Source organism: Symphalangus syndactylus, chromosome 6 (genome assembly GCF_028878055.3).
Source record: "Symphalangus syndactylus isolate Jambi chromosome 6, NHGRI_mSymSyn1-v2.1_pri, whole genome shotgun sequence".
NCBI classification, from domain to species: domain Eukaryota; kingdom Metazoa; phylum Chordata; class Mammalia; order Primates; family Hylobatidae; genus Symphalangus; species Symphalangus syndactylus.
The window spans coordinates 50865321-50878420 of record NC_072428.2 but is presented as its reverse complement, the minus strand read 5'-3'; the positions used below and the strand labels follow the sequence as shown (position 1 = coordinate 50878420).

The window sequence follows — 13100 nt, the reverse complement described above, 5'->3', positions numbered from 1 at the left end:
AATTCCTTGTTCCTATTCCTCCTCAAAACGCCTAATGCAGAGCTTTGCCCATAGCAGAAACATTATCAGAGTTTATGAATTTAATGACAGTTCCTGACTCCTTGAGTGATTCAGAGCAATTCCCTCTTGCAGGAGAATAAGGTAAGAATTCCCTGTCTTATTGGCCGGGTCTTAACACTACAGATGATGGGATTAAGCATAGGTGGCACAAAAAGGCAGATGCTAGACATCAGTGTGTGGACAATGGGTGAAGCATGTTTGGCAGCACGATGCATCACAGATACCCCAATCATGGGCACGTAGTATATAAGCACTGCACAAATATGTGACACACACGTGTTGAGAGCCTTCCACCATCCCTCTCCAGAAGCAATGCCCATCACTGTATAAAGAATCAAGACATAAGAGACCACAATAAGCAATGAGTCCATCCCAAAAGTTGCGAGAACAATGGCAAAGCTCAGGATGCTGTTGACTTTAGTATCTGCACAAGGCAGCTGCATCAGATCTGAGTGGAGGCAGTAGGAGTGTGAGAGGACATTAGTGTGGCAATAGGGCAGTTGCATCAAAAGGATTGGAAGTGGGGCCATGAGTGCCACACTCTTCAGTGTAACGCCCAGACCCATGCAGATAATACGGGGCAGGGTCAGGATGGCTGTATAGCGCAGGGGGTTGTAGGTGGCTACAAAGCGGTCATAGCTCATGGCCAGTAGGACCCCTGACTCCATGCAGAAGAAGGTGTGAATGAAGAACATCTGGGCCAGGCAGCCATCAAAGTCAATTCTGTGGGCATCAAACCAAAGAATGCCCATAACAGTAGGCAGTGTAGACACAGAGACGCCCACCTCAGTGACAGCCAACATGGAGAGAAATAGGTACATGGGCTCATGTAGGGCAGAGTCCTCCTGCACTGCTGCCATAATTAGGATGTTTCCCACAATGGCCACAATGTACATGGTGAAGAAAGGGATGGAGAACCAACCATGTTGGGCCTCCAGTCCTGGGATGCCAGTCAGGAAGACAGATAGGAGATCAAGACTTTCATTGCTTTCAGCTCCCATGCCAACAACGGCAGAGATCAGTCTTCACCTGCCATTTGAAAAACACTGAAGTTAGTCCCCACCTGTTGGATCTTCCGCCTTAGAAGCCAACCTGAAAAGTTGAAGAAAGGAGACGGGGCAGGAAGAGAGAAAGTTGGAGTCATCTACATCATTCTGAATAAAAGGATAACAGACATCCTCTTCTCTCCTCCTGTTCTCCTGAGTTCCAGAATCCTAAATGTTACTTGGAAAAGAGATATTTCAGACTGCTCCATCTTTTTAAGTTTTTAAAAAAGTTTTAAATACTTTTTATGGATGCATAAGATTTGTACATATTTATGGGATACAAGTGACATTGTGTCACATGCATAAAATGTATAATGGTCAAGTCGAGGTATTTAGGATATTCATCACCTTGAGTGCTTATTACTTCTATGTGTTGGGAACATGTCAAATTCCTCTCTTTTAGTTACTTTGAAAGATATAATGCATTGTTGTTAACTCTAGTTACCCTACTCTGCTATCAAACATTAGAACTAATTCCTTCTAACTATATATTTATAGCTATTAACCAGCCTCTCCTATCCTTAACACACATGCCTTTCCACCCTCTAGTAACTATCATTCTACACTCTACCTACATGATATCAACTTTTTTAGCTCCCACATTTGAGCAGTAACATGGAATATTTCAGAATGCCCAATCTTGTGAAAGACAGCATAGCTTAAAAATTAAGAGCAGAAACTTTGGAATAAATCAGACCTGAGCCAAAATCCATACTCAGCCAGTTACTAGATGTGTGATGTGTTCAACTTATTTATACTCTGATCCAAAATTTTATTTTGTTTTTGTTTGGTTTGATTTGATTTTTAACTTGTGACATGAATATAATAATACTATTCTTTTTGGTTGTAAGAAAAAATGAGAAAATTAATGTCACATATTCAGTATTTTGAACTAAAGTCTTTCAGAATCCATTTGCAGAGCTTCAAATTACTGAACATGTGACATTAATTTTCTCAGTATCTCTACCTGTAAACTGGGGATAAAAATACACTTGCTTTTTAGATTTTTTGTAGGATAAGCAAGATATTACATGGGATAGTGAATATTTTATTCTTAGAGAGACACTAGGACCCAGAGAGAAAGAACAAATAACGTGCCACAGCTTAAGAGTCAATTTCTGCAGAGCCTAGATTACAGTTTAGATTCATGATTTTCTCTTGTAGTAAGGTTACCAATTTCACTATGGAGATGAGAGTAAACTGTGGTCTGATCTAGATTGGAGTCATCAGAAAGAACTGAGTTTTAGCTTTGACAACATGAATCTTAGAAGGCAAGAACTCCTAGTAAAGAATCATCTCCATGCATCACCATTCCACCTCAGAGAGGGAAAAATGTTTTGAATGAAAGTGAGACTATGGTTTTAAAAAGCTGAAAAAGGGAGAAATAGGAATATGGACGATGAAGGATATAAACATCAGGTGAAAATTATGCTAATACACAAGTTACCTCTGAGTTAGAAACAAACAAAGTTTAGGAAAACTATCAAAGATGTAGTGGCTTCTAAAAGACCATATTTAACTAAGAATATATGCAAAGATGAAAACAAAGACACAGAGATACAAGACTCCTTCAGTGGCCATGAGATCAGAGAGAAATAGCTAATCCCAGTCAGAAGGTTGAAATAATATATAATGTAATGTAATATAATGTAACATAGTTAATGTAATATAACATAAATGAAATTTATAAAATTAATTTTTAAAGACAATAATAGTGAAGTAGGAAGGGGCACTCATGACTGGTATAAAAACTGAATTACTTCCAATCACCAGTTCACACATTCACTCAATAGATTTGATGTATAAGTCAGTGATCCTGCTCCAATTCTTTATCCTGTGGTTACCAAATGTTGATGTGAAATTGTTCATACATCTGAAAAGTTTAATAAGAATGCTCTGCTGGAATAAATGTATGGTCAGGAGAATGTACTGCCAAGGGAATACAAAGAGCTATGACCTCCAGGAGTCATACCAGCCTGGGCAACATAGCAAGGCCCCATCTTTACAAAAAATTAAAAATTAAAAAATTAGCTGGGTGTGGTGGCACCTGCCTGTAGTCCAGTTACTTGGGAAGCTGAGGCAGAAGAATCACTTGAGTCCAGGAGTTCCAGGCTGCAGTGAGCTATGATTGCACCACTGTACTTCAGCCTAGGCAACAGAATGAGATCTTATATCTAAAAATGAAAAAAAAGAGCTATGCCTATGGAGACAAGAGCAATGTAATTATGAGAATGATCCTAGGTCCTGCATTCTCTTACTCTCTACACTCTTTATGCACCAGCTCCGCTGAATTCCGTCCTTCCTCAAAATTAATGACTTTCCTGACATATGAAAAGTGTTTCCTTGTGCCTCTTATCAATTTATTTATCTTGAGTCTACCTTATTGATCAGCAGTTCTCAACCTTTGCTACGCATCAGAACCACCTGAAGAACTTAAAAATCCCAGTGCTCAGGTAACACCCCATACCAATTAAAGTAGAATCTCAGGGTGTAGTATCTAATTATCAACGTTTTAAAGTTCCTCAGATGAACTCAATGTTGAGAACCACTCTAGATTCATTTTGTAACATTCCAGCCCCTTTACAGTGACAGTATTTTAGTCTAAAATGAAATTTGCAAGCTCTCCCTGTCTCCCTCCATGACTTTCAGATAATTTTCCTACTCCACCCTGGACCTACAAGTTAAACATTTACTTGTGTTTCATCATCTACTAGACCACTCAGCATCCTGAAGCTCCTCTGAATTGACTTGGATTTGCTTCTAATACTCCAGGGTGGTGCCCATAGATGTAGCCTAGGTTTTGGGGTTAATGAACCTCTCTGGAGGGTCACTTAAGGGACAGAAAGGCTTGGCGGGATTCTTTTGAATCTAATTATCTCTCCTGAAGATCCTGACCTGCCTCATCTGAAGATGCTGGTCCCTGGTAAAACATCATCTTCAGCAGGAAGTAACAATCAAGCCTTCGAGGACCATGAAAAGAGGAACATGCAGGACAGTGAAAAGACTGGCAACGTCAAGGAGACCATAGCTCAAAAAATTAACTCAATCTGTGGATGGAAAATGACAACCAGAGGGGCAATTGCTTCACTCCTAAGATGCCTTATTTGAATCTCATAACAGCCATATCAAGTGACTTGCCTGAAACCCGTAAGTGGCTGATCTGGGACTAGAATCTAGTTCTTCCGATTACAAGTCCCATGGTCTTCCCTATAAAGGCCGGCAGCCAACCTTCTGAAGCAAAAGACATCTAAATGAGAAAAATAGGAAGATGCTGGAGAAGTCGGTCATCTTTATTTTTCCAGGCAGAGAAAAAGACTGAATGGCAGATTTTTTTTCTAGCCTCCTATGCAAGCTGGAGGTCAGGTGGTAGGGAACAGGGGTTAAGTCACCTTTAAAAAATAGCCCCATCTCAAAAAGCTATATATTCAGTGATAAACTTAATAGGCTCTCTAGAATCTGAATCAAGAGTCCAATCTTGTACCCACTGAGAGAATGTCCATCTTTATACAATTGTCACCCATGCTCAGCATCAGCATTCCCAGTGATAGGGAGTTTATTGCATCCCCAAACCACTATCCTGGTCAGATCTCATGGATATGAAGTGCTTTCTCACATTGGTCTTAAACATGCTTTCTCAACATTATAGATAATGTTACAGACTCAGAGACATAATAATCTTCATCAAGTATTAACAATATTGCTCAAGGAATATGTTATTTTCTTGCAGAACACTTATGTTAATTTGTAAACATATATGTACTTGTGTAATTGTCTAATGTCTGTATCCGTACTAGATCATAAATTCTAAAAAGAATGGATGATATTGACTGTTTTTGTTTGTTTATTTGTCTGTTATCACTAGATAACCCATACTAGCACAGGGTCAAATACATAACAGATGCTTAATAAATATTTTAACTGGATGAATAACTGAATAGATAAATAGTATCTGAGGTTTCCATGGTGATATCCTGTAATCTTTCCTTCTCTTAACTTGTCCTAAATCCCTTTAGCTATTTCTCCAAGTGTCTGACTTTTAATTTCCACACCACAAAAGTCCTCCTGTCAGTGACCAATCGATAGTCCAGTGTAATATGAACCAGCAGTGTGATATATAGCTTAAAACAAATCTGTAGTTTTTTCTAACACTATTTAGCAGAAACAATAACTTTCTTATCTGTAACTTTGTAATATTTTGTACAGACTTTTTCTATTTTATTAAAATTACATTTATACCTCCTTCCTGTCAGATTTTGAGCTCTTTTAGGATCAGACTTGTGCCTGGTTCATCCTGTCCTTCTCAACACATGACATGATTCTGACACAAAGATATGCTAAAAAAAATCATTAATGAATAAAAGATGAATATACTACTTAGGCTGTAACTGAAGTACCTTCAGTTCTGGGTTCTATATTCTAAATAGGATTTAAACTGACTGCATTACATGCAAAAAGTAAAGGGAATTAAGTCACATTAAGGACATTGAAGGAATGAGTGATGCTTCATTTTGACCAGAGGAGACTGCAGTAGAGACGGGTTGGGATCAGTATGACAGGTGCTGAGCCATAGGTGGAGATCACAGGGTGACAGTCTGGGGTTCATGTAAGAAACACTTTTCTAAAATCACAATGAAATAGTAAGCTTCTGGACAGCGAAGGTGTTCAAGCAAAGACTGGATAACTCTTCATGAAAGTTCTGGAAAGAGAATGTCAGCATCTGCTGAATCAGGGTTAGTGGGCTTTCAGCTCTCTTTTTGCTCACAGGCCTGAGATTCCAGACTGGCAAGGTCTCTCCTATTCAGCGACAGAATCCCATGTCTGTGGATCTGTGTGGGACAGAACAGAGGCAAGTTCTCAACCCCTGCTGTGTGATCACCCATGTGTCTTTCACTGCTAAAGCAGTCTCTGGCAGCCTTATCTGAAAGTGGCTGGCAGACCACGAGGGTATTTGAATGAATATTGTTCTTTCTATAGAAAACCTATGTAAAAGTGAGATTTGAGGATTTTTAAATTGTGGACAACTATGCAAACATACACAGGCATTGATAGAGATTCACTCAAAGATACAGAGGCATGATAAGAGAATCTGAGAGAAGCATACAGAAGCACAAGCATACTTGCAGCTAGAAACACACTTAGTGTGTACACACCTCGAAGACACAGACAGATCAAAGTGTCTTGATCACCTTGAGGGAGCTTTGTGAAGTGTGAGTTGGACTGAGAGGCAGAGGACCAGAACTCACAATGGCTCCAGAATGGATCTCAGGTGGGCACCAGCCAAGAGAGGAGGCTGCCTTTATGCCTCTGCAGAATTGTTCCCAGATGCCAGAGCCCCTGGGGTCCTGCTTTGCCTGAGTGTGATGCTGTGCTGGTATTGGGGAAAGGAGCGGGGTTAGATCTTACCTTGGGAATAAAAAGATAAGAAAAAGCAAACAAGCAAACAAGAAACCACTTCGCCTGGAGAAACTGCCCTCTCTCCACTGAGAAAATGAAATTTCAACTCCTTCCTTATAATGTAGAAGAAGTTGGAGACAAATTCTCCAAACTTCATAGCAACACCTCCCACAGTTATCCAGTCTCAAAACTGCAACTCTGTGCTCAGAACCCAGAGTCTAGATCCCTGAATTCTGAGCTTAAAACTCAGATCTCAGGCAAAACCTAAAGCTTAGATTCCAGTGGGAAAATTCCAGAGCTCTGATCTCAGAGACCGGAGCTTGAAGGCCAGAGACAACCCCAGGATTTAAACCAGAGAGGATATGACCTGACTGCCTCAATCCACTTAGTCCTACACTTCCCTCCTGAATTCCCACTCCCAAGGTCTGCCAAGTTACCACAAGTTCAGGGTCTCCTCCAAAAGAAACATTCCAAGATACTGAAGGACCATGGGTTCAAAATCATACAGACCTAATTTTAAGTCCTGGCTTTGCCACCTGATTTTAGAAGATTAACATTCCTTTAATTTTGAACATGATTTATAAAAAAGGATAGCACCTATATACAAGGGATTGAGATTCAAATGAGAAGAAGGAAGTAATAGGTTTGTTTCTTTTTATTGAATTTATCACACATGCTAGTTATCATAAGTTCTCTTGCAGGTTTCAATTTCAGGTCCCCCAAACAGATTCTTTTTCCCAACACCTGAACTTCCCATTAAATAATCCATTTTACTTTTTGTTCATCTGAGTTTTAGAGTGAGGGTGTATTGAGAGAAGGAACAGCAGGAAGGCTCTCTCCCTTTTCTATCAAGTGGTGGAACGGTTCAGGGAGGGAAATAGAAGATGTAATGTTCTCTCCCCCACGTGGAGCACTGAAATATCAAAGGAACAAAGGAACAAAGGAACAGTGGCAGAAGAACACCTTCTACTTTTCATTATTGTTATAGGATTGGTTTGATCAAAAATAATGAGTTGGGAACCAGGAGATGAAATTCAGGAGTAATCATGAATCATGACCTTGTAAGTTAGGTCACAGAATCATGGACAAAGAAGGAAACAAATGATGCCTCATATTGGGCATAAATCTTTGGCAAGGAGAGGCAGGGCTTTGAGAAGTCATGATGTAAAATGACTCTAGCTATGTTATTAGAGACACCATGAAGGGGAACAAACATCAGTGTGGATCCAGTTTTTTCATTCATCCAAATAGTCATTTGGTTATTCCCTTAATTCACACGTACTGGTGTGACCAACTCTGTGCTGAGTGCAGAGTTTTGCTGGGACTGCCATTATCTATTGCTCTTTTTTAGATATTTAAAATGTCTTTTTCAAAACTCAGTTTCTGCCTCCATTAAATGAGGGGATAAGTCAAGAGAAACTCTAAATATTTGTTCACACTGATAGTGGTAATACTAAACAAAACATCCATGCAAATCTCAAGACAAAGGGCTTATTGTATTAAACGTCATTTGTTGGGAAATTTTGAAGCTTTCCTCCCCACAACAAAGCTTAAATAGTGAAATAAATATATCCTGTGGAGTGGAAGTTAAACGTTTAACAATGAAGCAAAGCAGAGATAGACGCAATTTGCAGGTAAATGCTTGGTAAACAAAAATACAACTAGATTAAACATATCCCATCTAAAGAGGGAAGAAGTTAATAGACTGCAGAAAAGAAAAAGAGTTAATAGATTTGCAGAAAAGTCTCCGAAGACTTCCTGATCAGGAGACTTTTGTACAGTGAAGTTCCATTGACAAACTTCTCTTGCCTAACCATCTCACTATGACAATCAATTGTTCTTTCTCTCTCTCTTCCTCTCTCTCTCTCTCTCTCTCTCCCAGTTCTATTTGCCTGAACGGGAGCCCTAAAGTTGGAGTTTGCCTGAATTTTCAATGTCAAGTAGTTTGGCATGACAGGAGGTAGGAATTGAGGGAAAAGAAGGAAAGCACAATATAGGATTATGACTGTGGGGTGGCTGGAAATTGTTTATCAAATTCTCCTCTGAAGCTCTTTCTGTCTTCCACCTGCACTGTCTCATGGAGATATTAAGGTTATAAATCTACTCTACTTCCCTTCACCAACAATACCATATGCTTAATTGTGATGCATTGAGTTTCCTACTTTAAAAGTCATTCACAAGTTTACTTCAGCAATCTCTCAAGACCTTGTGCCCCAGTGTCCCAGTTGGAAACTCCCCATTTGTCTAAACAATTATCTGTAACCAATATTCTAGGTTAAAAGTTCTCAACCTTTAATACATATGGAACTAACTTGGAGAATGTATTAAAACACAACTTCTTGGTCTCACTCCTGATAGTTTTTTGTTCAGATGGTCTAAGGAAAGTCATCAGAATTTGCATCCCTAACAAGTTTCGATGCAAAGCTGATGATATTGATCTGGAAATCATACATCGAGAACCACTTTTCCAAACTCTTGTTAATCATGAGTTTTGTTACTCTTGTTGCACAGCAGATGGGCATCAGTCTAATACCTGAGTGCTGTTAGAAAAGAGAAACATTGTCCTTCTCAAGCTATAATCACCCAAGATTCTTATTAAAAGCAGTTCTCATTCAGTAGGACTTATGTGGGGTCTAAGAATCTGTTTCTCTATAAAGCTACCAGAAATGCCAATGATATTGTTTATTAGACCATACTTGGAATAGTACTGTTCTAAACGTTTCTGCCTAAGTGTTTCTTCTCAGGCAATTATGTCTGCAAAATCAGTACCCTTCTTTCTTCCTGCCATCCTGAATCAAGAATTCTAACTTCTCTCATCCTTCACAAGCCACTTCATAACCACTCAACATAGCCTGTTTTTATTACCACAGACAAAGTAGATCTTCTCTCTTGCATTAAATACAAAGCCTCCATATATTTTGTCTCTCTTTAATATTTATTATCTCCTTCACTCTGGGCAGAAGCAGAATTATTTTTGCTAAATTCTGTTTGCCCTGCCGAACTTCATTATTCCCATATATGTCAAACAAGCATTTTTCAGGATACCTGTGGCTCTTTTTTATATTTTCTCTTCACATGTCTATCTGGTTACTTGACAATATTTCATACTCACCATTATAACATGCTTAGTAGCAACTAGCACAATAATTTTCACATAAGTGTTGAATAAATATGTATGCCATTTTATAGTCAAATATTATTTTATTAGTGATACATTCACTACTATCAAGATCCTGGGTCCTCTTCATCCTTACTTTAGCATTCCTTAAGTTGTTAACATGTCCCAATCCTTCCTCCAAAGGAGCTTTTGGGGACTTCAGCCTTCCTCAGGCCTGGGATTTATGGAAGAACTTGAGAATCCCTTTGCGGATCTCCTTGGTTTTCACACTGTAGATGATAGGGTTGAGCATGGGTGGTACAAACAGGTAGACATTGGACATCATGACATGAACAACAGGTGGAGCACTTTTCCAGAAGTGATGAATCATGGAGACAGCAATTACGGGCACATAAAAGGTCAGCACTGCACAGATGTGTGACATGCAGGTGTTGAGTACCTTGAGCCGCTGTTCCCGGGATACAATGACCAGCACGGCTTTCAGGATTAATGCGTAGGAAAGCAAGATGAAAACTGAGTCCACACCATAGGTGAAAATGATCACAAAGAGCCCACAAATGTTGTTAACATGGATGTCTCCACATGCTACTTTCATGAGATCTGGATGGAGACAGTAGGAGTGATGCAAAACATTCCCTTTGCAGAAGGGCAGTCGTTTCACCAGAAAAGGGAAAGGGAAGAGAGTGGTGAAACTCTTGGTAAGGATGCCCAGACCCATAGCCAATATATGGTTGTGAGTGAGCACAGTGACATAGTGTAGTGGATAACAAATAGCCACAAAGCGATCCAAGCTCATGGCCAGCAGTATGCCTGACTCCATGAAGGAGAAAGTGTGGATGAAGAACATCTGGACCAGGCAAGCATTAAACCCAACATGGTTGTAGTTGAAGCAGAAAGTAGAAATCACAGTGGGAAGTGTAGAAAGGGACACTCCCAGATCATTGAGAGCGAGCATAGAGAGGAAGTAGTACATGGGCTGATGCAGAGCAGGCTCCCAAAACACCAGAGTGAGAATGCTGAGGTTACCTACAATGGAGATCATGTAGAGGATGCAGAAAATCAGGGCAACCCAGGTGAGGCCTGTTTGTATCCCAGGAATGCCCGTCAGCTGGAGTGTTGCTGGCTGGAAGGGGGTGCCATTGAGACCCAGCATGGTGGGAGAATATAGATGGGGAATGGACCCAAGAGGGTGTGTTGGGAAACTTCTTCACTTTCTTTCAGATATCCTGTCTCCAACAAAAGGTCATAGATTGAAAATGATTGCCTGTATTCCTGCCTTCCCAGTAAGACACTAATCTCTTTAAGGAAGCAATTGGGTTCTAATCGTTTGTGTACCACCAGGGCCCTGCTCACTATCTAGGCCATAGTAGAAACTCTGTGGTTTGATGATCAAATGAGTGCCCATAACACAGCAAGGCATAATAGGAGACAACATTAACAATTGTTCCTGGTAGACCAGAAAGAGAAAATGCATCCTAGGCTTTGGAAAGTCTTTGGTAGATAGCACAGATGGAACATCTACTATTATAAATTTACAGATTCAATAACCTGTACTCAGATTTCACCCCAGCCTCCCAATCCCAATGGCTGCCCCTGAACTTGTCATAGCCAAAAACTTTTCTATCTCTGAAATCCTAAATTTACTGTTTTCATATCCTTACTATAGGTTTCTACCTTCCAACCTTCTCATACCCATGCACTTGCTCTTGAGTCTCCACGATTCCATTTTCCTCTGGTCTATGAACTCTTCTTCCTCACTTTTCTCCTGAACTACTCACCCACACTAAAACTGGTATTTTCATCTCCTCTTTACCTCTCTTTCACATTCACATAGTAAACTCCAACGTTTAATAAATTCTACAATCAAACCAGGTATGCAGCTGGATAAAACCAAAGAAGAAAGTATTTTATGGGAATAAAAAGAGAATTATTAACCATTAGCAAAATTTTAAACTTATACACACTTTTATTCATTCTTAACCTCTACTTTCTGAGAAAGAGATTTCTCTCCTCCAAAGACAGGCTCTCCACCTTCAGGATTTCATTTCTTGTCACTCCTTCAGAGCCTTTTTCACTAATCCAGTGCATATTCATTCTCTCCCTTTCTGCCTCTTTTCCTTCAGACAATAAGTGTGTGCAAGACTATTCCATCATAAAGATGCAATAACATTCTTCTCTACCCACCACTCTATGACCTTTTCCCAATTCTTAACCAAATTTCTTGAAAAATTGTCTCTCCAGGTACCTGAAGATAGGAGCTTGTATTTTATCATTATTATTTTTTAGTTGTTTGCCTGCTTCTCCAGCTTGTTTCTGAGATCTTCAATGTCGAGATTCAATCTTACTTATGTTACCCTCTATCACTGCTCAATTCATTATACTGTGGCTTCCACACTCACCCCTCCTCTGAGTTGAAACAAATTTCTCTATGGTCACCAAGTGACCTCTTTGTCTCTGAATCTAATGAAAACATTCTCTCTCCTAATTCACTTGATTTTCCTGCTACAGTTAACACTGTTTTTAACTCACCTTTTTAGAACCACCTTCTCCATTCAAGGGTACTATTTGTCCACAATTGTATTTCTTCCTTGGCTTCTCCTTCTCTGCCTTCTTTACTGAATTATCTTTTCTGTCTTTTTTTTTTAAGCAGCCTCAGCCTAACTTCAGGCAAAATAAACAATAGTCAGAATGATGCAAACTGAGAAGTCACACCATAAGAGACTTCATCTCAACCTTTATTTAAAATAGCTCTTCTACTATATTTTCATGGTATTTGATATCTCAAAATTAAACCTCCATTCTGGAATTTTAGCATAATGTCTCTTTTATTATTTTTCTCATTTTAGAGTTCCCATTTTATTCCTACCACTCCTCATAAACAGAGTGAAATTAGATGGTGACAAGGTGCTGGATAATATCGAGATATCAGTCATAATCCCAAATATATATAGGTAGTGAGAAGAGATTCATCTGTTCCTTTGGTTTCTCTCTCCTCCCAATGAAAAGGCAAAGCATCCACTTAATGAGTAGTATTTTCTCCTTATGGGTTACTCTCCTTGCTAAACCTCTCTTCCCCTAAACCCATGTTTAAAGTCCATGTCTCTAAGAGGTCTTTTTAGATCTAGCCTGTTCAGATCTGTTTTTTTTTTTTCTTTGCTGCAAGATTTTCTCTGAGTCATGAAGAAATAAAAAGACTCTTCTAAGAATTCATCCACAAGATAGGTTTACCCCACTGTCTGTAACCACTGGCATGCAAATTGAGGTAGTCTAGAAGGTAATATTTTATCTATTTTGCAGATTTCCATCAGTCTACAAAGCAACTTTCAAAACTTTTCCTCCATGGAGAAAATTCCCCACCACCACCCCCACAACATTTTTTCTTTGCTTTGTCCACAGGAGTGTCCATGAAAACTTCCTAAATGTGACCTATCTTGGAAGGAAGGTCAAGAAGGTGGAGAGACACAAGCAATGCACAGAATATC

At 39.4% G+C, this 13100-nt stretch overlaps 3 protein-coding genes across 13 annotated transcripts in view; all 3 read right to left on the bottom strand.

Annotated features, from left to right (window-relative positions):
• The window catches only part of HBE1 (hemoglobin subunit epsilon 1), a 208008-nt gene that overhangs the window by 126839 nt on the left and 68069 nt on the right, over positions 1 to 13100 (bottom strand). The window lies entirely within an intron of this gene.
• On the bottom strand, positions 111 to 1061 carry LOC129484515 (olfactory receptor 51I2-like). Its single transcript, XM_055282693.1, has one exon. It carries the CDS (start codon positions 1059 to 1061, stop codon positions 111 to 113), a length of 951 nt encoding a protein of 316 aa, XP_055138668.1.
• On the bottom strand, positions 9827 to 10771 carry LOC129484518 (olfactory receptor 51I1). The gene has a single exon (XM_055282695.1). The coding sequence runs from the start codon at positions 10769 to 10771 to the stop codon at positions 9827 to 9829; it is 945 nt and encodes a 314-aa protein (XP_055138670.1).

What these genes read in the sequence shown, in the direction of transcription:
- LOC129484515 (XM_055282693.1), bottom strand. Translation starts at nt 1,061, where the DNA reads ATGGGAGCTGAAAGCAATGAAAGTCTTGATCTCCTATCTGTCTTCCTG.
- LOC129484518 (XM_055282695.1), bottom strand. Translation starts at nt 10,771, where the DNA reads ATGCTGGGTCTCAATGGCACCCCCTTCCAGCCAGCAACACTCCAGCTG.